The following is a 22,029-nucleotide window of genomic DNA, read 5'->3' on the forward strand; positions in this document are numbered from 1 at the left end:
AAATGTTACACATAAAATACTCTGAGTGATATTGGACAATCATCACAGTCGATTACTATGCTCAACGTGTATATATTTTATGCCTAGACACACATAAATATATATATATATATATATACATACATGTACCTGTACATAATACTATATGCACACTACATGTACACATGTATATACTCATGCATATACACAGCATATACAAATGCTCACATACCCACACAAAAGTGTATTGTACACTGTGAACATGCGCAGTGTTCATGAATATATGTATACATGTGTATATATAGTATAGTTATGTAGATTGTATGTATAAATATGTACAGGTCTATATGTGTTGTGTATGTATTATACAGTCTATGCATATATATGTTATTGTTTCAGTCATGAAACGAATCTTATTCTTCATGACCCGATTTGGGTTTTCTTGCCAAAATTACTGGAATGGTTGGCCATTTCCTTCTCCAGCTCATTTTATAGATGAGGAAATTGAGGCAAACAGGGTTGAGTGACTTACCCAGAGTCACACAGCTAGTATTGTCTAAAACTAAATTTGAACTCCAGAAAATGAGTCTTCTTACTTCATCCCCATTTATATACATAAGTCTGTGTGCATATATGGATGTGTATGTGTATGTATGTGTATTCTATATAGGTTTTTGGTGTATATATATTTATATATATATATATGTATATATCTGTGCATGAATGCATGTCTATGTGTGTATATGTATATGTGCATCTCTGTGTGTAGTTGTATGTTTGTGCATCTATAATGTGTATGTGTGAGAGAGAGATCAATTTTCCTCAATCGATTGTAAAATCCTTAGGGGCTATTTCATTTTGTCTTTGTACCATGAGTGCCTTGTTGCCTAATAAATGCTTGCTGATTGATTGAATCAAGTTGTCTTATTCATTGCTATCCAAATGACTTCTGTAGACAGTATTTTCTTGACCTGAATTTTTCTATTATATCAGTTTAGATTACTGCAGAATGACCCTGAAGACAAGTTATCGTGGTGAGATATTTCTGTCTATAGCAGCGGTTCTCAAGCCCTTTGACCTCAGCACCCCTTTTATACTCTTACAAATTGTGGATGACCTCCAAAGAATTTTTGTTTATATGGGTTTTATCTATTAATATTCACCTTATTAGAACTAACATATTTGAATATTATTATAAAAATAACTTTGACCTCATTGATCCCCTGGAAAGATCTTGTAGATCCCTCAAACCATTGGTCAACAGTATCCCAGAGTTAAGGCTAACAGGCCTGAAAGTCTGGTCAAAGAGTCTTGTCTAGAAACTGCTTAGTTCTTTAAGATGTGAGAATTGAGATTATGTTATTGAAGAAATTTGGGGGTTTTCAAAGGAGACTGGTAGAAGTGGCAGGCTAAAATTGACCAGATACCCTCTGTGATCCCTTCCAAAGCTGAGATTCTGTGGTTCTAGGAATTGGGTTTCAGAGTTTTCTTCTTGGGATTGCTGCTAAATGAATATGATTAGGTTTCCTTTTCTCTCTCTATACCCCAATGTCATGTTTTGTGCACTTGGCTGCCCAGGCTGTTCTGAGATCTTCAAACATACACTGGATGATCACTGGTGAGAAATATTGGAGAATAGGGAAGGGATGCAGCCATCCAGCAAAACTTTGAACTCAGTGGACTTTGAGGTCTCCTCCCAATGTGATATTCTGTGAAATGGTGATGCTTGTTATAAGGATTGATCTCTCTCTCTTAATTGGAGGGCTTGCTCCTCTCACATACAGAGTCAGGAGGGCTTGACCAAAGGGATTCATCATGAAAAGTGGCTCCAGAGAAGAACCCTGTCTTTTGCTGCCCAGGGGTACAGTGTTTATTTTGGCTAACATTGGACCCATGACTCTTGCTTAAGAAAATAAACTCGTTTGTAGAGATAAAGGGAATAAGCATTTATCTGGCACCTACTACATACCAATCACTGTGCTAAGCACTATGTTTATTCTCTCATTTGTTCCTCACAATAACCAAGTAGAGTAGATGCTGCTATTAACCTCATTCTGCAGTTGAGAAAACTGAGGTAGAAAGTGAGTTGCCCGGGGTTATCCTGCTACTATCTCATTTGAATTCAAGTCTTCTTGACTTCAGACACAGCTCTCTAACTACTTCCCAGCCTATTAGCTTCCTGAAAGCCTGGTAGCTTGGAGAATGACTTAGACAAGCCTACCAGGCAAAAGAGGAGCTTCTGAAAGGGTCCAAAGGAGGAAAGAGCCTCCCAGTAGAACAAATTAGACCCTGAGGTAGTGTTGCTAAGCTCCCACCCTCCACAATGATCAGCTGTTCTCTGGGCAAACTGTTAGGAATAACCAACACTATAGACAGGGAGAAGGAAGGAGTGACATTTAGGAGCCATCAGAAACCTGTTCAGATTTCAGACACGTAAGACATAGAAATTTAAGACACTTCCAGAAAGGTCACATGAATGTTTATTACATAGAAAAGAGGGAAAGGAAGAAAAAGTTTCCAAAAGCAATGTCTTCTAGACCTTAAAAAACTTGAATTGCACAAAGAAATATCATGCTTTACATGTATATACATATATATAATGCAACATATATATGTATACGTGGGTATGATTATTTATATGTACATGGAGATATATGCAAGATATTTGGAACCTGTACTGCAAAATATTTCCCATTACAATTCCTGAAATTGGTGTTTGAATCAGAAACCTAAAGCGTATTGAATCCTTCCGAAAATGGGAAGTTGCCAGGAGGAGGGGGTCTGATCATGATAGGTCTAGAAGGAGTTGTGGAGAGGCCTGGATAGCAGCTGGTCCAGAAGAGCTTTCTTTCTTGTTCCTGGTGGTACCACCAAATAGATTGAACTTGGGCACTGGGGTGAAGTCTGGCACCCAGGCTTGTAGCAATCAAGGATTATAGAATCATTGATTCGGAGATGGAGAAAGACCTGAGAGGTCATTTCATGCAACCTCTTCATCCAACAGAGGAGGAATTGAGGCCCATTAGCTTGTCTAAAGTCACATAGCTGGCAAGTGACAGAGGCAGATGCCAGACTTGGGTCCTAAATCCAAATATAGTACATAGACCCTTCACCATGTGGAGGTAAAAGCAAAATGAATTTCAATCTGGGAGTCTGGCTCCTGCAGTTAGCAAGATCTGGGACTGAGGAAAGGCACCCTACTTCTCAAAGGCACCCTAATCAAACATGTGGGTATCTTCTTCTTCCCCTTGAACTCAGGATCAGGACAATCCATTGGCACTCACTAGTTGGCTATGATCAACAAATACGTCTGGGGAAGTTGTGGGGGGAAGTGGAGATGGGGAGAAGGAGGTGTACATCTGTTGGGGAATTCCCATTGGGTCCAGACAGTAGAGATAAGTCCCAATAGGTCAAAGAACAAGTCTCATCTGAGGACAATGTAAATATGGAGCAATTGGTCCAACAGAAAGAAGTGGGGGTGGGGAAGAGAGAATCCCAAAATGAAATCAACCACAGTACTGAAACATTCTAAGTCACAACAAAAATACTTATCCATTTAAATACAGTATGATGCATACAACATCTTTTGTGTTGCTTTTTTCCCCCTTCTTCCCACCCACACACCCCTGTGAATTAAAAAACAAAACAAAACATTTTGGCACTGGGTACAACATTGTAAGCACACAGTAAGCACTTAATAAATTTTTGTTGACTGAGTGTAGGATTTCTGCATATGAAAAGAGTCTTGAGACTGATAATGACCATTTATCTAGGGCAGGGATTCTTAATCTGGAGTCTATGAATTTGTGTTTAGAAAACTTTTTGATAATTGCATTTCATTTTAGTCGTTTTCCTTTATAATTCCATGTATCTTATTTTATTCATTTAAAAACATTATCCTGAGAATGAGTCCATAGTCTTCACCAGATCACCAAAGGGGTTCATGGTACAAAAAAGAATGAGAACTGCTGCCCTCTGTTTTTTTTTAGAAGACTGCCCTTAAAGACAATGATAGAGGCTCTCAGAGGTGTAGGCTGCTGTAGCCAGCTGGGAAGCAATGGAACAGAATCTACTTCTCCTGCCCTTTTGTTCTAGGTTACTGTTCCTAGATTATCGCAGAGCTAGTGAGAATTCTTGTTTCTTGTAGATACCAAGATGAAAAAGAGTTTCAGGAGGGAGATGACTGCCTTTGCAGCAGAAAAAATAATAGAATCCATATTCTTCTTAGCACCCACCATAGAAAGTACCATGCTTAAAAGGGGATGTCTTGGTTGGGACCACCCACTGAGGAGTTCTAGAGAAGGTAGAGCCTGGGCAAAAGGATCAGTGGAGATCTGAAAAGGGTCAAGACTACATTGAAATCACAAGGAAGCTGGAGGATATTCCCACAGACTGTGGAACTACAAGAGAAAAGAAGTACAGCATGGAAACACAATTGGAAGGTATTTGAGATGCTAACATCCTCAGTAAATGCTAGAGAGAGACTTAGCAAATTGCAAAAGATACTCTTTTTGGAGTTGTCTAGAGGCTGGATACATCTGGAAATATTTTTGTAACAGTAGCACAGTAGAGTAACGTTCATGTTTGTTTGGACTACAAGGTGGTATCAGTGCACAGAACAATGGGCCTGAAGGAAAACTCATCTTCCTGAGTTCAAATCTGACCTCAGACACTTACTAGCTGAGGGACCCTGGGCAAGACACTTATCTGTAAAATGAGCTAGAGAAGGAAATGACAAATCACTCCAGTATCTTGACCAGGAAAAGCCCAAATAGGGTTTTTGAAGAGGCAGACACGACTGAACAACAAAAACACCTGTTTGGGTAGAGAAGAGGAGTTAACAAGGAAGTAGGTAAAAAACATGTAAAAACGAACAGTAGTGATGTACTTGGGACTTGCATTCCATCAACGATGGACAAGTGGGAGGAGAAATTTATCCATTTGTTCTGCTCCTGGTAATTCAGGACAGAAATCACAGCATGAAGAGTTCATGCAAGAAAGAAGAATGAAGCTCAGGACTCCATCTGTCTCATCTTATGTCATTGTCATGTTATTCACCACCCCTTTCCCCCCCCTCACCCAACACACACATCAGAAGGGTTCTGGGACCATTTGGCTTTTATTTCTGATCTGGATTAGAGATGAGCCACTCTGGAAGGTTTTTATTAGAAGTTTATTTGCTGCAAACTAGACCAAGCTCTTCATTTTAGAAAGGCAAAAACTGAGGCCCAGAGAGATGTATACTGTCAAAGGTAAAACCAGGTGTTAAGGAAAATAGATAGGAAGTGAATCAAGATCCTGAGACTCTAGTACCAATAAGTACTATTTCCACTGTATTGCTTCTCTAGAACAGGCTGAGCGAGGCTAGCCTGGCCTGAGCTACATAGCTGAAGATCAGCTTCCTAGGCCACCAAAGACATCAAGAGGTAAATAAGTGTCTCCATCTATGAACAGAGACATAATATCATCAAATCAAAGAGTCTCAGGTAGGAAGTGGGGGAGAAGGGCTAGGCAAACTAACGTTTCTGTAGAAATCACGTTGATCCCAATTACTTTCCCCTCAGTATTACCTAAAGCATCCTTCAAGAGAAACTTGACCTGAGGGATCCAGGGCAAAAGAATTGAAATGAGACTAAGAAAATGGCTTTGGTGATGGCGAAGTGATTGCTCTTCCAGTCTCTTTCAGCATGGGTAAATAGTGCTTAGTGGAACTTTCAGGAAAGCAAAGTACCATTGTCCCCATGGCTTACCCAGTAGTAGCAGAACTAGTTTTGGAACCTAGATCTCCCAATTTCCATTTTGACAAATATATCCCTTAAGTATCTGTTGAATGCCCAGCATTACATCTTCCTATGCAATTCACATTTCTGGGATTACTTTGCCTCTTATCTGATTCTATCTATTAGGAATTTCCCTCTAAGTAAGTGGGATTTTCAATGGTTGTGTTTCTTTCACTTTGGGTTGGATTGGTAAATTTATCTGTGGTCTTCACTTCAACTTTCAACAGTGTTATCCTTTAAGTTGTTCTTCTCAAGGAATCTCTGAGACTCTTAAGGAGAATAACAGAACTGAGTAATTTGTATTACAAGGATTTAGCTCAGAAAAATCTTAAAACAGCCTATAGGCAGTGAGACCTAAATGCCAGAATTTGATACTAATGGTGCCTCCATCATATTCATGCTATACATAAAATGTAGGTAGCTAAGTGGGTAGGGTTGAACAGAGAAAAGACTTCAGTGTCAGAATATCTGTGTGGCTTGCTAATAGCCCTGACTTCATTTCAGAATCAAATCAGTCTGTCCTAGAGCATGTGCTTAGACCCAGGGGAAGATAATGAGAAGAACCCTTTGCAGATTTTTGGTCTAAGTCAAACAGCAATTGTTCACAGGATCTTGGATGGTGTCACCATCTTGTGTCTCATTCTTCCACCCAGAGTCTCTCTTGTGCACTGAGTTAAGTTTCTCTTAGGACAAATGCTCTCTAATTCCAAGAACCAACTCAAGAGGGGAAAGAAAAATTATACTGTTTTATTTCAGTTGGGCAGAAATGGAGCCCAGTGAATTGTATCTACAACTAGACGTTATAAATAAGGTTTGTTAAGATGGAATTAATCTCTGGGGGGGAGTGAGGAGACCAAATACATGATCAGCTTTGGGTGTAGGCCTCTATGATCTTCAGCTGAATCCATCAGTCACCCCAATAACTAAGAACCAAGTTTATTTAGATAACTGACAAAGGACCTCTTTTTGAATCTTTCACAAATTGTCTCCACCCTCAGGGTATCAAGCCTGGCTATTTAAATGGTGCCTTAGCTGTGGCAGAGGCACGTTAAAAAAAAACATCGAGAGGAGGAATAACAATAACAGTAAACAAAGCCTCCACACCAACTCAGGAATTTGAATTTAAATTATACATCCTGTAGCAGTTTATACAAAGCAAGCAGCTTTCTTTGCTCACATCAGTAATATATAAAACAGACAATGTTAGTAAAACGTGGTGTGCACTGGAGCCCCTCACTCACCACAATGTTAGTAAAACATGGTGGTGTGCACTGGAGTCCCTCACCACCATGACAATTCATCTTGCCAAATGCCCCTAAAAGAGAGGAAGGGGGTTGCAAAGATGGAGAACATTATCTCTTGAGAGCAGAGTGAAGTCCCCAAAATTTACCCTGACCAGACAGGAAGTGCTAGAGACAAAGAAATACTATTGAGGAAAAATGTCCCAATGAAAAGAAAGATGTGTCTATGTACATATCTATAGATTTCTATATATCTATACCTAGTTATCTATATAGCTCATTATCTATATATCCATATGTAATATAGTTATCTCTAGAGAGATCTACATATGTAGATATATATATAGATATCTACATGTAGATATCTATATATCTATACAGATATACATTGAAGGTTGAGCCATCTCCAGACAAGCCAATTTCATCCAATAAGTTTTTCCCTCCTCTTCAAACCTCAGGAGTTTGAAGAACTTCTTACTGGATCCCCTACATTCCATGCCTCCTTAAATTATTGCTCTGCACCCTGTCATCAAACAAATATTTTCATCTCCAGGAAAATCAGGTCTCTGGCTAGGCTGAAAGCTTTTATGCCTTCCGTGCTTTGTTCCCTCCTGGCAGAAATGTTAATTCTGTAGATATTGGGGATGGAGGGGATAATTCTGTTTCCTTTCAGCATGCATTCTCCCTGCTGTTCCTTTTCTTCCAGATTGTGATTCTCAAACTTCATAGTGTTTTTCATCTACAGAGTGCTTTAAAAGTTATTAATGAACTCATCCTTTCTATGACTTTGACACAGAGAGTTTGGGAAGCAGAATATAAGGCGGCAGATGATTGATTGCCATCCATTTCCAATTTCAAGTCAGTATTTTCCACTTTTGGATAAAGGACAAGAATTTATTTTTAAGGATTTTGTTAATAGAGGGAAAAATTATTTTATGTCTTGTGTCCTGAAAAACTGAATGTTGGCACAGGATTCCTGAGTAAAGGTTGCAGAGAGTCCTTGAAGTGGGAAAGAAATGAGTTGAATATTGCTCTGGTTCTTATTGGGTAAGATTTCATTTCATTCCATTTTTTCCCCTTCTGATTGGGTAAGTATCACTCCAGAAAATATCTTTCACATTCCTTTTCCTACAGAAATCTGAGTTCTCATTATTTTCTTCTTCTCTCCTATCCCCTTCTCATTTCTTCTCTGCATTTCTGTGGTAGGGCATCAGCAGGAAAGAAACCATTTTCATTACATTTTCCATGACCCCTTTAAGTGTGACTGACATCTAGCTTTCTCAGACATCACCTATCTCTGAAGCCTAAGTGGGACTTGGGGGACTAAGAGGATGTAATATCTACCATAGTCTGCATGAAATAAAGAAACAGTCACAATTATTGGTCACTGTTGAGTTAGATTTTTTTTTAAATCACAAAGCATCATAAAGTGGGACAACCTTCCTTGAGAAGTGAAAGAAGTTTCCTTATAGAGCACAGAACTAGAGTTGTAATATTGATGACCCTGAGGTAGCATAGTCTAGAAAAGCAGTCATTTGCTTTGTGTTGGTAAATTCTTTGAACATTTAGCATTGTATCACTTGCATGTGAATATTTAATAAAAGCATTCCAAATACAGTTATGATGACACAGAAGAAAGTCAAGGTGTCTGTCCATTCTGCTGATTGTTCCCCATGTGACTTAATTCCCTATCCATAAAATGAAGATACCAGCTTCATACTGTATCATAACATGAAATCAAGATTCTACACCAAAGGGAACATAAGGAATTGTGCAGGTCAATACTCTATTCCCTGATATATTCTTTTGCCAGTGTATAATGGGGGATCTTTAAGAACCTAAAAATGATTGTGTCTCGTTCTCAAACACCTACCTTGCTGAGCCTGAGATTTACTTATCTGATATCTCATATGCTAAGGGCTCCAAGCCTTGGAGATACCCCATCAGTCATGTCTCCTATTCTGTTAGACTTTGACTTGATGACTGGAGCAATCTAAAATGTTTGATCAGAATCCTAGACAACTGAATGTTTTTTGCTATGGCACCATCAGAACCTGGCTTAATCATAGCTGGGTACTGTTACTCATTAGGTATATATTTTCTCTTAGAAGTAATCTGATTTTGAATTAGCTCACATATCTGATAATGGACTGGTCCTCTTGCAGGCTGCCTGGCTGGCTCAGATTCCGATTGACATAAATATTCATAATTGTTTGTCTAATGGAGATCATGACCTGGGATGATGACCTGACTTCAGTGAATTACTTTCGGTAGCATCCCCCTAATAAGGCGGATTTCAGTAGCAGACATTTTCACAGTTTCTGCATCAATGCTGGACTACCTTGTCATCAATTATTACATGGACATTTTTCTGTTGCAGGGTTAACTTCTCTGATTCAAAAAGGAGCCCTCCTGGGAAAAAGACCTGCCTGTCTTCAGGGGCTGCCAAATGGGTAATTGCACTAAGGCTCACTGAGTGCCTGCGCTAATTCATCCCACTCAGGCTCCTGATGATACCTGTCACTCAGTGAAACCCTACTTGTTTGCTGGATTGCTCAGTTTTTTTCACATAGATTACAAGATTTGCTGTCTCCTCTCCACCCCCTCAGCCCTTACCCCCCGTCCAAGGCCAAGGAAGCAGAGTTTTCCCAGCCTCCTCTCTTGTCTGTGGAGGCAGCCAGCCCCCATCTGAGGTCTTTCTCTCTCTCCACCCGGACTGTCAGTCAGCCTCCTCGAGAGCAGTCTGAGGTGGAAGGGGAGTGGGCTGGAGGGTGGGAGTGGGCGGCACCAATCCATTATTTTCCTTAGCTGAAGCTGTTTTATCTGATTACGGGGGAGGCCTCTCTCCTTGACTCAGCTTCCTAGAGAGCAACCAACCCACTCTGAGCATCAGCTTGGAGGATGCTCTTCATAGAACTAATGGCTGTAGACCACTTCTTGGATGAAGCACAATTTTTTCAGCACAAAGAAATTCAGGCAGGTGGTTGAATCCAAACAAGACTTAAGATTGGAACCCCAAAGTTAGGGAGATTGATTTGGTGAGAAGGAAACCATCAAGGATTACCAAAAGTCACAACAATTTAGCCCAACCCAACCAATCAACCCCAGATCAACTCCTTCCTGAAATGAAAGAGAAAGGGCGCCTTCAGAAAACTAAGAGGGAGAAAGGGGGGCAAGAGGGGGAAAAAAGAGATTCCAGAGTCTGTCTTTGAAAATGAAAAATGAAAAAAAAAAAAAGGAAATCCAATGACAAGTCAAGGCTTGAAGTTAAAAATGGTGGTGATGACTGTACTATGCATTTTTACTATGTACTATGTACTATGTACTATGCATATTTAAAAGTGCCAAGGAGACACTTGGTCTGGTAAAGCCCAAATTCTACTTTCCCTAGTAAGAATGAAATTGGCCTAGTGGACAGGTAGATGGACTAGAATGCTCCCCACTTCAGTTTGCCCTATAGTTTGGATCTTGGTTAAAGGCCAAATGGAATGTAACATTGATTCCTCCTTTGCTGCCATTAAGGCTGAGAGTATAAAGATTTTTAATTTAAAGTATTGAGGAAGGGACTCGGTTCTCCCGTGATCCCCGGAGAATAGGTCCCCTCACCCTGACAGCCATGAGGAGCTGAGCGTTGGCTCTTGGCTTAATCAGATTAGGATTGTGCCCATGATAACTAGGAAAACTGAAATCACAATACTGTACACGTTTATACCTATGGTATAGTTGAGAGTAAGGTGAGGAAAAGACGGAGGACTGGGAACTGTTCAGCTGTATTTCAGTCATGTCTGAATCTTTCTCTGAGAGGAGGAGTTAAAACTCCCAAAACAACATGCATCTAGCCATTCTTCAACATTAAACTGTGTTCTGAGGCTCACCTGTGACTGGTATTTGACAAAGATGAGGGCTGCCCCACTAGTGGGACTTTTGAATTAAGTCACAGACCCTTCCCAGCTCTGGTGCTGGTGAAAATGAAAGCCCTCTGATCACCATCAAAAGAGTTTGAATCTATGTACAAATTGGGGTTCTTTGGGAGGCCAGGAACATTTGCAGATGGCCAGCATAAAAACTTCCTTTAAGCCTTAACTTACAATGAATGTATGTCTATTTCTTGACCTGTTTCTGCAGCTCTGGTGCTATCAATAGGGAAGAGAAATAGCTTTTTATTCCTACAATAATTACTAATCTAAAACCTCCACAGAGATAGGTCTTTTACCAAAGCCCAGGGGGCTTTCTGGGGCATTCTTTCAGAGCCCCCTTCTTCATATCTCAGAGTCCCTCACCCATTCCCACAATGCCTTTGTCTTCAGCTCTCTCAAGATTCAACAAAAGAGAAGCAGCCCCCAGTGCCTGCTGAGAAAAACAGATGTTTTTCAAAATAAATAATTTTTTTAAAAAAATATCCCTCCCCAAACCCTCACCAAAAGAAAAACATCCCACACCAAACCCATGAAAAACCAGAAGAGAAAACACCAAGGTCTTTGGCCCAAAGATGCTTAACACAGTCTCTTCTGGACTCCCTGCTGGTGGCTCTGAGGCTCACAGCTGCTGTGGGATGCCCTGTTCCTTGTAGCCTGTGAGGAAGAAGCAGGGAAAATGAGGTTAGACTTACTGTTTATTTCATACAGATTTGGAGCATGGGGTCCTGTCCTCAACCCTGAACAAGGCCACTTCTCTGTGTATTACAAAATATTTCTCATGGTCCCAAACACTGATCTAGACACCCTAATTCCATAGAAAGAAATGGGCTGGATTTGGAATCAGCAGATTTGATTTAGAGTCCCTGCTTATAAATTGACTTATAAATTGATGTGACCTTGAACAGAACTACCTGAAGCTGTGAAACGAGAGGGATGGGCTTGATGACCTCTAAGCATCTTCCATCAAGAAATCTACAACCCCCTTTCTCGCCACCCTCCCCCAGCCTTAGCTTCTTCATCTGTAGAGCTCTGGACTTGGAAGACCCTGTCTTGGACACTTCATTGGATGACTCTAAGCAAGTTGTTCTCTCAGCCTCTCATTTCCTCATTTGTAAAATGGGAATAATAACAGTTATCTACCTTGCAGGGTTGTTGTGAGAATCAACGAAAATAATATATGTAAAAGGCTTTGCATATCTTAAAAGGTGCTATATAAAGATCAGCTATTAGCCATTACGTTTCTAATAAAATAGGAGCCAGAAGACTTGTTCTCTTTACCTGCCTAAAAGAGTTACCAAAAGAGTGAATGGACATAAAGCATTTTGCAGGTGTGAAAAATTGTGCAAATGTTGTAACTGGTGTCATGTGGGTATTGTGCATTCCTTGACCACCTAAGATGGCATCATCCACAGAGAAGATGCACCTGGGAGCCTGAAGAACTGGCTTATGTGTGGAGAGTCTACATTAACCTACCAGGGAGGTGAAAGCAGTATTTTTCTACTGGGGTATATGCAGAACTAAATCATTAAATCTTACTGATGGCATAGGGGATGAATGAGGGTTTTTTGGGGGGTATATTTCTGAGAGTGAAGAAGTGAGGAGGGCCTGAGGAGACCTCCTTCCCCACCTCCAACTTCCATTAGACTGTGTTCTCAGGGATGTGGAAGTCCAGAAATTTAGCTTTGGATGTTGCTGTTAGCTCAGCAGCAAATCCCTGAAGAATAAGGATTTGGGGATGCATGCTCAACAGGATTTTGGACATGAACTTAGTATGTAATATTAGATAAGACCCAAACTAAACTTTGAATCTAATCTCCCTTCCCTCCCCAGAGACTGAAATGATATAAGTGGAATTATGCTCCTAAGATATTAAAAGAAATGTTTGTTCTTGCTATGTCTTTCAAGTAAATATTCCTCTGTAAAAATTTATCTGCTGTTAGGGAAAAGGTGGGGCCCCAGAAAAAAGGAGGAACACAGGCAATGGAGGTTTGAGTCAGTAGGAGAGGGGACTCCTCCGGTCACTTCAAGGTACCAGATAATGCTAAGCGAGGAAAATATAACAGACCTGATTCTGAACAATGGGACCAGAATAAACCATGCTGTTGTTGCTCAGTCACGTCCAACTATTCATGACCCTGTGGCCCATAGTACCCCAATAACCATCCATGAAATTTTCTTGGTAATGATATTGGAATGATTTGTCATTTCCTTTTTCAGCTCATTTTATAAATGAGGAGACTGAGGCAAATAGGGTTAAGTGACTTGCCCAGGTTCACATAACTAGTAAGGGTCTAAGGTGGAATCTGAACTTGGGTCTATTTAACAACAGACCTAGCACTTTACCCACTGAGACAACTAGCTGCCTCCATGTTATAATAGCAACAACAACAGGCATTTGCATAGCACTTGTAAGTTTGGGAAAGGCTAGGCAAATGTTATATTCATTTAAGCCTCACAACAGCTCTTTGAGGTAAGGGCTATAGGGATTAAAAGGAGGAATTAACATGTATAACCTTCAAAGCCCTCTGAAGAGCTGTGGGAGAAAGGATGCTCACTAATGAACCATTGGTCTCCCAAGAATTCACTCAGGTGCTTTGCCCATGGCAATAGAGCTATCACAAGGTATCCCTCCTTCTAAGATTGCCTGGTAAAATCGTGAAGCTGGTGAAATTAATTTTTCTTCATCTTTCACCTCCTCTTTCTGGGTCTTTCCCCTTATTCCCCCTCATCCCCTCTTTCCTCAGGGAACTAGCGTCCAATTCTCTCTGCCTTTCATCTTATCAAAATCTGCTCTGGAAAAAAGTCTGGATAAATTCATAAACACTGTACTATGAGTGACTAGCATAATTTAACCTACTTCTTCTCTCTGAGGATGCTTACATTTTAACAGGGAACAAAAGCTGTAATAGTAGAATTCCAGATAGGCTAATAGGTGGGGAAAATGGGGAGGAAGAAGGTCTGGAGACTAAAAGTCACATTACATTTTTTTTGTTGACTCCAATAGCCAATTCAGCTAAAGGATTTTGGGAAGGGGTCAAGAACAACTTTTTGAATTGTTTATAAAGTGGGGACTATGATTATTACACCTGTTTTACAAATGGGGTAATAGACTGTGCGTTATCTTGCATACATAGAGAAGTGTATAAGATTTTTTTACTAATGAGGCCCTTAATTGCAGAGATGCATAAGAAGTTTCCTAGAGCTTGAACAAGGTCAGGTGATAAATGCTTAGAACACCAGACCTAGAATCAAGAAGAATTGAGTTCATACCTGGCCTCAGACATTTGATAATTTTTTTGCCTCCCCGTTCTGCTTGCCTCAATATCCTCATCTGTAAAATGAGGATAATAACAGTACCTTCTCAGGATTGTGATCAAATAAGAAAATAAATGTAAAGCACTTAGAATAGTGCCTGACACATAGTAAGCGATCTATCTATCTATCTATTTTTCTTTCTATCTCATAGTGAGATATAATCAGTTATTATTATTATTATTATTTATCATAGGGAGAAGAGACTGATCTCATCCCCTTATTTCCATTAAGCTGCCAATCAACATTAGGTCAGCCAAAGAATTCAACTCACTTCAATTTAATCCACTAAGTAAGCATTGGCTCATCTACTATTGTACTAAGTGCAAAGCTAGATACTGATGGGGGGCAAAAGCAATCTTTGTTCTCAAGGTACTTAGAGTTTTAATTAATTGCTCTGGTCGGCTGATGATTGATACCTCAGACTACCAATGTTAAGGAACACAGGACAATGATGACTGACCCTACAGGGCATTGATTCCACACACCAAAAAAAAAATGTTGCCCTGGTCAACAGTCTCAGGATACAAAAGGATAAGCCAAAGTAACAGGGGGTATTCCTGAATACTCTAGGTAAATGAGGGGAGGAGAAGAGGGGAATAGGCTACCAGCTGGGAGTCTGGCATCCCCACACTGGAGAAAGCCTATAAAACTCCCAAAGTAGTTATCATCCTGTAAATTGTAATCTCTATAAATTGGATGCCCATAGTCTGGGAAAATCCCATTGAGGATTAATTGGGGGAAGGGAAGGAGGCTGGAAGATAGATTTTTCCTGTGTGACCCCATCAAACAAGGAGTAATCTCTAGACTCACCTTGGGAAACTGGTAGCAAGCACAAGGATGTGAAGCAGGCATGAGAAGGAAGGGGAAAAAGAGAGAAAGAAAAAACACTGTGTGAAAAGGATGACCATAAGAACATTTGAAATATTCAAAGGGAGGAGGGATAGACCTGGGGAACTGAGCATAAGACAAGATTGCCAATTTCACAAAAGGAAAATTCACAGGCACAGGAGCTCTAAGTTGTCCCACATTCATTTTAAGCAATAGACCACCACGGATCAGTCTCCCCACCTAACGGATATTTGCTAAAAAGACAAAATTCTATGCTTTAAAAAAATAAAATTGTAAAACTAAAATCTACTGAAAGATGATCTGTTTCCTCTGATTGCTTTATGCATGCAAGAAAGTCATTTCTAATTCTTCAGCAAATCTTTAAGAAAAGGTCACAAGTCTGGAGCAAAAGATGACACAGACATAATCGGTTCTTAATAAATGATTACTGACTGACTGACTGTGAAATATTTAGCCGATATTGCTCCTTTCCATCCTCTCTCTGTCTTTTCCTTCATTCTTTCCATGACTATCATCTTTTCTTATGCTCAGCTTTTGATGGATTCAGGTTGTGTTTGTGTGTCAAAAGTGACCTATCAATAATCTGTAACCATTTTGAAGAAGGTGAAATATCCAATAAGGGCAATTTCCTGCCTGTGAATTATATATACACATAGTTCAGAGTGGGCTACCATTCACTAGATAGGGATCATATCCAACAGCTGGCATTCTGTGCAAAGTGCTGCGGGAGAAAAAACACTGACTTTGGAACATGAAGACAAGTTTAGATTCCATCTTTGTCTGCTTATTAGCCAGAAATCAGTTTCCTCCAGCACAAAATGAGAGTGAACTAAATGACTCTGGAAATCTCTTTCAACACTAAATTTATAATGCTACACACTGTGATCCAGGATGTTGGGGTTCAAACAGTTATTCTCTTGAACACTAGTATTAACTATTTAATAATGCAAATAGAAAAGAGCAATGCTCTTAAGTTTGCAATTTTAATGCTCTTCTGCATATCACATTTTCTTTAGAAATTTTCTTGGTAAATTGTTAGTTACCCTTCTGCCTCCCTCTTCCAATCTCTAATACTTTAATGAGCATATGCCTATCTGATTGTTAATGAGGGAGATTCAAAGCCTGGTCTTAGCAAGTTGGAAAAAGTTGGTTTTGAGTCCTGCCCTTGATCCTTATGAAGTGGGTGGCCCAGGGCAAGGATCTATTTTCTCCATGTCCCAGGGACTTAAGGCAATATGTACAGATGAGCTGCTGAGCTCAATTGGTGAACTGAGTTTCCAAACCTGGGAGATTTCTTCCATGATAGTACAAATCTAAACCTTCTCCTCCTCCCAGAATTAATGAGAAATATCACTGAATGCTTTTTTCTCTTCTGAAACTCCCATGATAGCCCTTGATACTAGAAGTATGACCCAAATGAACAAATCTGAGCTTTGATGTAAAAACACCAGAACTTAAAAATCTCCAGAATATTATGAATGAGCCCACCATCCTCAAAATATTTTGGGAGTGCTTTCTAAAAAAAAAAAACTGCTTTTGGATCCTATTGCAAGTATTTCTTTTGACTCTGTAAAGAGATGGCAAATCTTCCTTGGAAAGCAGATTTAATTTTTAGAAATGGCTAAAAGCAATTTGTAGCCATGACTGATGTGGGAGGTAGATGATTACTCTAAATAATATCATTATTTGGCCAAATGTGGGGAGTAATCATAAAGTATTGAGTCTGATTATTTTGTGCATAATTGGTAAACCAGGTCCAGAAGCAAATTCCCAAAGAAGAATTCTAATCTGGTTTTGCATAAATGGTATTATTAGAATAAATACAGCCTCCCAAGGTTTGAAAGGCAACATAAGTCTATAAGATGGGAGCTCCTGGCCTTGATCTCTCAAGAAGACATGAAACTCCTAATAAGATATGTGCAGATAGGCAGGAATCAAACAATCAGTAAACATTTAAGCACCAATTATGTGTCAAGCACTGTGCTAAAAACTGGAGATTAAAATAAGAGACAAAAAGTTTAGTTCTTGCCTTCAAGGAGCTTGCAATCTAATGCAAATAAATATATATAAAACAAGCTACAAACAGAATAAACAAGAAATCATTGAAAGAGGGAAAACATTGGAATTAAGAGGGACAGAGGAAAGCTCCCTAGAAAAGGTGATGACTTGAAGCCAGAGAGGTCAGTATTTAGAGCAGTGTTTATAAAGCATGTCATTCGGGGGAACAGCCAAAGTAAATACCAAGAGAAAGGAAACAGCCAGGAAGCCAGTGTCATTAGACAGAAAAGAACCCATCTTGTCTGATTTTCCTTGTGATTACTACCCCTAGTTAGTTCAAAGGCAGATGTAATTCCTCTCCCTTCTTTACTGTTTATCATTTTATTTCCAATTTTTAGCAATTTTTATCCAAGTTTATCACTTTATTTCCAATTTGTTAGACAAAGGAGAGACACAGTAGACTTAAATGGGTGAAGCATTATTGGTAACTGAGAAGGAACCCCAGGATGGAAAGCTTTTTCTATCCATTCTTATTCCATTCATATTATATGAACATGAGCTTGCTTTTTTTCATGGAGGGCTTGAGAACAATGTGACATGTTCTGTGAAAAGCACCCTGGGCTGAGTAGAGCACAGGACTTGGTCCTAGTCCTGGCCCTGCCACTCACTAGTGATATGACTATTGACAAGTCAGTTTGCCCATCTGTATAATGAGCAAGATTGGACTAAATGCTATTAAAATTCTTTTCTTCTGTAACATTCTATTCTGATCTGCAAAAATTGAGATTCATATTTAGCTATTTTCATATTTGGCTACCTGTCTCACAGGCAGGAACATGCTGGTAATTGTTTAACAACTGTTTCCCTAAAGACCCTGACACATTTTAAAGTTCAATTTGCCTTATTAACATTTTTGCATTCTTTCTAAATCTAGGCAACCAACAAAACAATAAATCAAGCCCTCATCTGTAGCATTTCTTGATTGGCTCTCCCCTTAGAGCTGGCTCCTGGGCACCCTTGTTTCAGACTGAGAGGATTAAATGAGATCTTGGGTATAAAGTACTTTGTGTAGGAAATGTTCACGTTGAAGGGATATAAATTGTGTTATATGGTAGCGGAAAGTGGAGCCTTCTTCCCCTTCCCCTTAAAGTGAATACAGTCAAATCTAGAAGGGTGGAGGAAAAAACACCCTGATTTTCCTCTCCCTTTCATGGACTGTAGTACCTTAGGTGAGACTTTCATCTCTTTAGACCTCAGTTTACTCAATTGTCAAATGAGGGAATTGCTCTACGTGCTCTCCATGCATGTTTCTCCAGCATTCTGCGATTCCATGAACACTTGAGAACTGAGTTGCTGGAATTTGAGGGGGCACTGTCAGATGCTCTATTTTAGAGAGCCTACTGGAAAGGGTGAGCTCTAGGGACTATGATGGATGCTTGATAAATTCTAGCACAAGAATTCCTAACCAGAAACCCTATTTGACCAAGAAATGAAGGAATAGAATAGAGGTAGGGAAAGAGACCAAGAAAGGTGATGAACAAAGATAGCCTGTTATCTGCAAATGGTCCACAAGATCTGGGCATTTCCACTGGCTGTCCCTCATGCCTGGAATTTTCTCTCTTTTTATTTCCACCTCTTCCTGGCTTCTATAAGAAGCCCTCCTTAATGCTAGTTCCTTCCCTCTATCAATTACCTCCAATCTATCCTGCCTATATTTCATTTAGATATAGTGGTTGGTTCCATATTTTCTCCCCCATTAGACTGTGAGTTTGAGAACAGAGACTGTCTTTGGTTTTTCTTTGTAATCCCAATGTTTAGAACAGTTCCTGGTATACAGCAGGCTCTTATTAAACACTCACTGGCTGATTGAGGAAATCTTCATGGTTTCAGCACACTAGAGAATTTGGGGGGTAATGCTCTGTCAGCTCCTATACTACTGGAAAGTAGGATTAGGAGTTTAGTAAATGCTCACTCCTCTTCCTGCTCCATGTAAAAGTTTAGGCTACCCTCAAGTCATTAGACAAATGTCCAATCTCCTCCAAGGCAGGGGTTCTTATTCTTTTTTGTCATAGACCACTTTGCTATTATCTGTTTTTAGAATATGTATTTGCCTATATTCATAATTAAAGAAAATGCTAAATTTTAGTTAGTGGTTAGTAAAAATAAAATGTCTTTTCTCCAAGTTCGCAGACTCCCTGAAATTTATCCAAGGACCTCTTGGGATGAATGGGTGGGTGCAGAGGAACTCAAGAAGCCATACTCTAGGGAATCCAGTTCTGGAGATGAAAAGGCTGCTGAAGTCCAAGAAAGTTCTTTTGAGAATTAAATATTTTTCTTTTCTCTGGATCTCTGCCTGACTTTTCTGTTCCCAATTTTAGTGGTTACTATAAATGCCTAAAGAGTTTCATTTGGGCCTTGGGCTTCCCGTCAGTCAACACTGGTCAGGGCTCAACACCCTATTCCTGCCAGTTTACCAGCACAAGCAGCTATACCTCCATTCCCAGGGCCTGGTTCCACACCCACCCCTCATGAATTTCCATGTATAACTCCCAAGCAAGTGATATGCATGAGCATAGTGCATATTCCAAGGGAGAGCCTAGAAGACTCCTTGACTATGGCAAAATGGTTTTCCTTGCTGCTGTTATCCACTGCCTTTTCTACTTGTCTGGATTCACGATCTTTGACTCTCTCTATCTGTTGGATCCTTGGAATTTCTTAGTTTCTTCATTCATTCAGCCAATAAGCATTAATTTGGCACCTAGACACCGTGAACACAAAGACTAAGATAAAACTAGTCTCTATCCATCATGAGTTTACACTGGAATGGGTAGAGGAGGGAGGGCAGAGAACAACATATTAACATAATTAAAAGTAAATACAAAACGATTTTTGAGTGAGGTCAACATAACTGGGGAGATCAGGAAAGATCTTGTATATATGCAGTGGAGAAGTGGTTCTTGAGTTTGCTTAATGGAAGGTAGAAATTCTAAAAGTTAGGGATGAGTATTCAAGTCATAGATTGCAGCATATGCAAAGACAAGACCCAGGGGATGAACTCTTAGGTAGGAAATGGCAAATAAGGCAGTTTGACTGAAATAGAGATATATGGGAAGAAGTAATGAGAACCAAGTTTGGAAAGATAGATTAGAGAGTTAGATATAATGGGCTTTAAATGTCAAACAAGGGAATTTGTATTCGATACTAGAGGTGATGGTGTAATATGATTTTGTGGTCCCCTGATTTTAGGGAGGAGCTTCTGTTCCAACAATAAGTCTAAATCTTTTGGCTTTGGAGTCTGCCTCAGGGACTCCCCACACTTCCAATCTAAGAATAGCAATCTGTCTGATACAGTCAGATAGCTCAGGATAGTCCAACAGATCAAACTCCTGAGACAATAATCACTTCTCAATTCATTGTTGACTGATAATCTGACCAGTAATAATCTGGTCAATGAGAACCAAATTCCAGAGACCATTCCTCCTACCAGTGGGCCACAGAAATAGCATGTCAATGGCTCAAAGATGGATAGATGTGTCTCCTTGCTTCTGTTTCACTGCTAATTTCTTTTGGAAATTCGGCCTGCTTTGTAATGGCATTACAATAAACAAATTTTGCCTCTTGACTTGGATATGGGTTCAAGCCTACCAATTCTTTTGAGACACCTGACGCCAAACTTTTAGGAACCCCTTCCCAACCTCAATAATAATAGGAAACTATGGAAACTTCTTGAGTAGAAAAGTAACATTGAAAGACCTCTGTTGTAAGAATATCAATTTGGCAGCTACATGGAGAAGGGATTAAAGAGGGAAGAGATTGTGGGGTAGTGAGATCCATTAGGAGGCTATTTCCATTGTCCAGGAGAGAGATGACCAGATCACTAGCCATATGAGTAGAGAAGAGGGGATGGATATAAGATATGTGAACATATAATTGGTTGTAAGGGCTGAGGAAAAGTGAAGAACACAGGATGCCTCAAGGATGTGAATCTGGATAACTTTTTAGAAGGGAAAGCTTGATGCTGGTAAGGAGAGAAACAATTCTGAAAAAAATGACGATACCAAAAAATCCAGACCCAGACAGCTGAAGGTATGCAATGAATTGTGTGACTTTTTGATAACTATAGTTCTGATGACAGGACTATTGGAAATACTATTTTTATCACATTTTATAAAAATGCAGAGTTTTGTTTTATTGGTGGTATTCTCAACAGAAGTAGGGCAATTGTGTGTGTGTGTGTGTGTGTGTGTGTGTGTGTGTGTCTGTCTGTCTGTCTAGGGGGTAAGATAATGTTGCCTGACCTTGTCCTATAATATCTGTAGTTTGATAAAATGAAGTTTGATCTGCTCTCTTACTCTTACCCTGGAACACTTTCTGGCTTATAAATGACTGGCTAATGTTTTATTTCTTCAAATTCACTCTGGTGCCTGTAAAGTCCATGGGCCTTGCCTATTGGATCATTTCCACACCTAAATCTTGCTCTAGTTTTTGGAACCGCTAACCTGATCTTTTTTAACCTGCTGGCTAATTTACTTTGACACCCCTCCTCCATCCATAACAGCGGCCCTACTTCCTTTACTCTCAGTCTGTTCCAGCATAACCCACCCACCCAGATCTGAATCTCACCAGATCACCTGTTGGGAGCAGGCTCTAAGACAAGTGCTGTATCATGAGATTTTTTCTAACTTCTCCAGTCTTACATTTGACCTTTTCCTCCCAGCATTTCCTTTATTCCCTCCCCCACTCCCTCACCTCCCCCCTACCCTTCCCATCCCTCATCCCCCAGCTCTAATCTCACATCCATGATTCCTCAGCCTCTTGTGATTCCAATGCTGACAACCCTATTTACCGAGTGCCGAGGCTTGTATGAAACCCAGTATCAGGTATGGAAGACTGGGGTAGGAATATTCAGAAACTGCCTATTTTAGACAGGGACACTGCCCCAGTAGTTTA

The 22,029-nt window shown here is 39.9% G+C and overlaps 1 protein-coding gene across 2 annotated transcripts in view; it reads right to left on the minus strand.

The window, feature by feature from the left end:
* Positions 1-2,442: 2,442 nt before the first annotated feature.
* STUM (stum, mechanosensory transduction mediator homolog) overlaps positions 2,443-22,029 on the minus strand; it is a 101,141-nt gene continuing 81,554 nt past the window's right edge. The window contains exons 3-4 of one of the 2 annotated variants that reach the window (XM_031967018.1): positions 15,043-15,051; positions 2,443-11,571 (exon numbers count right to left, since the gene is read on the minus strand). In XM_031967018.1, coding sequence (XP_031822878.1) covers positions 11,537-11,571; positions 15,043-15,051 — 44 coding nt within the window. In that variant the 3' untranslated portion in view covers positions 2,443-11,536. The remainder of the gene's footprint in view (positions 11,572-15,042; positions 15,052-22,029) is intronic. The other variant, XM_031967019.1, reaches the window with a different exon arrangement.

This window comes from Sarcophilus harrisii, chromosome 4, assembly GCF_902635505.1.
Source record: "Sarcophilus harrisii chromosome 4, mSarHar1.11, whole genome shotgun sequence".
Lineage (NCBI taxonomy): Eukaryota > Metazoa > Chordata > Mammalia > Dasyuromorphia > Dasyuridae > Sarcophilus > Sarcophilus harrisii.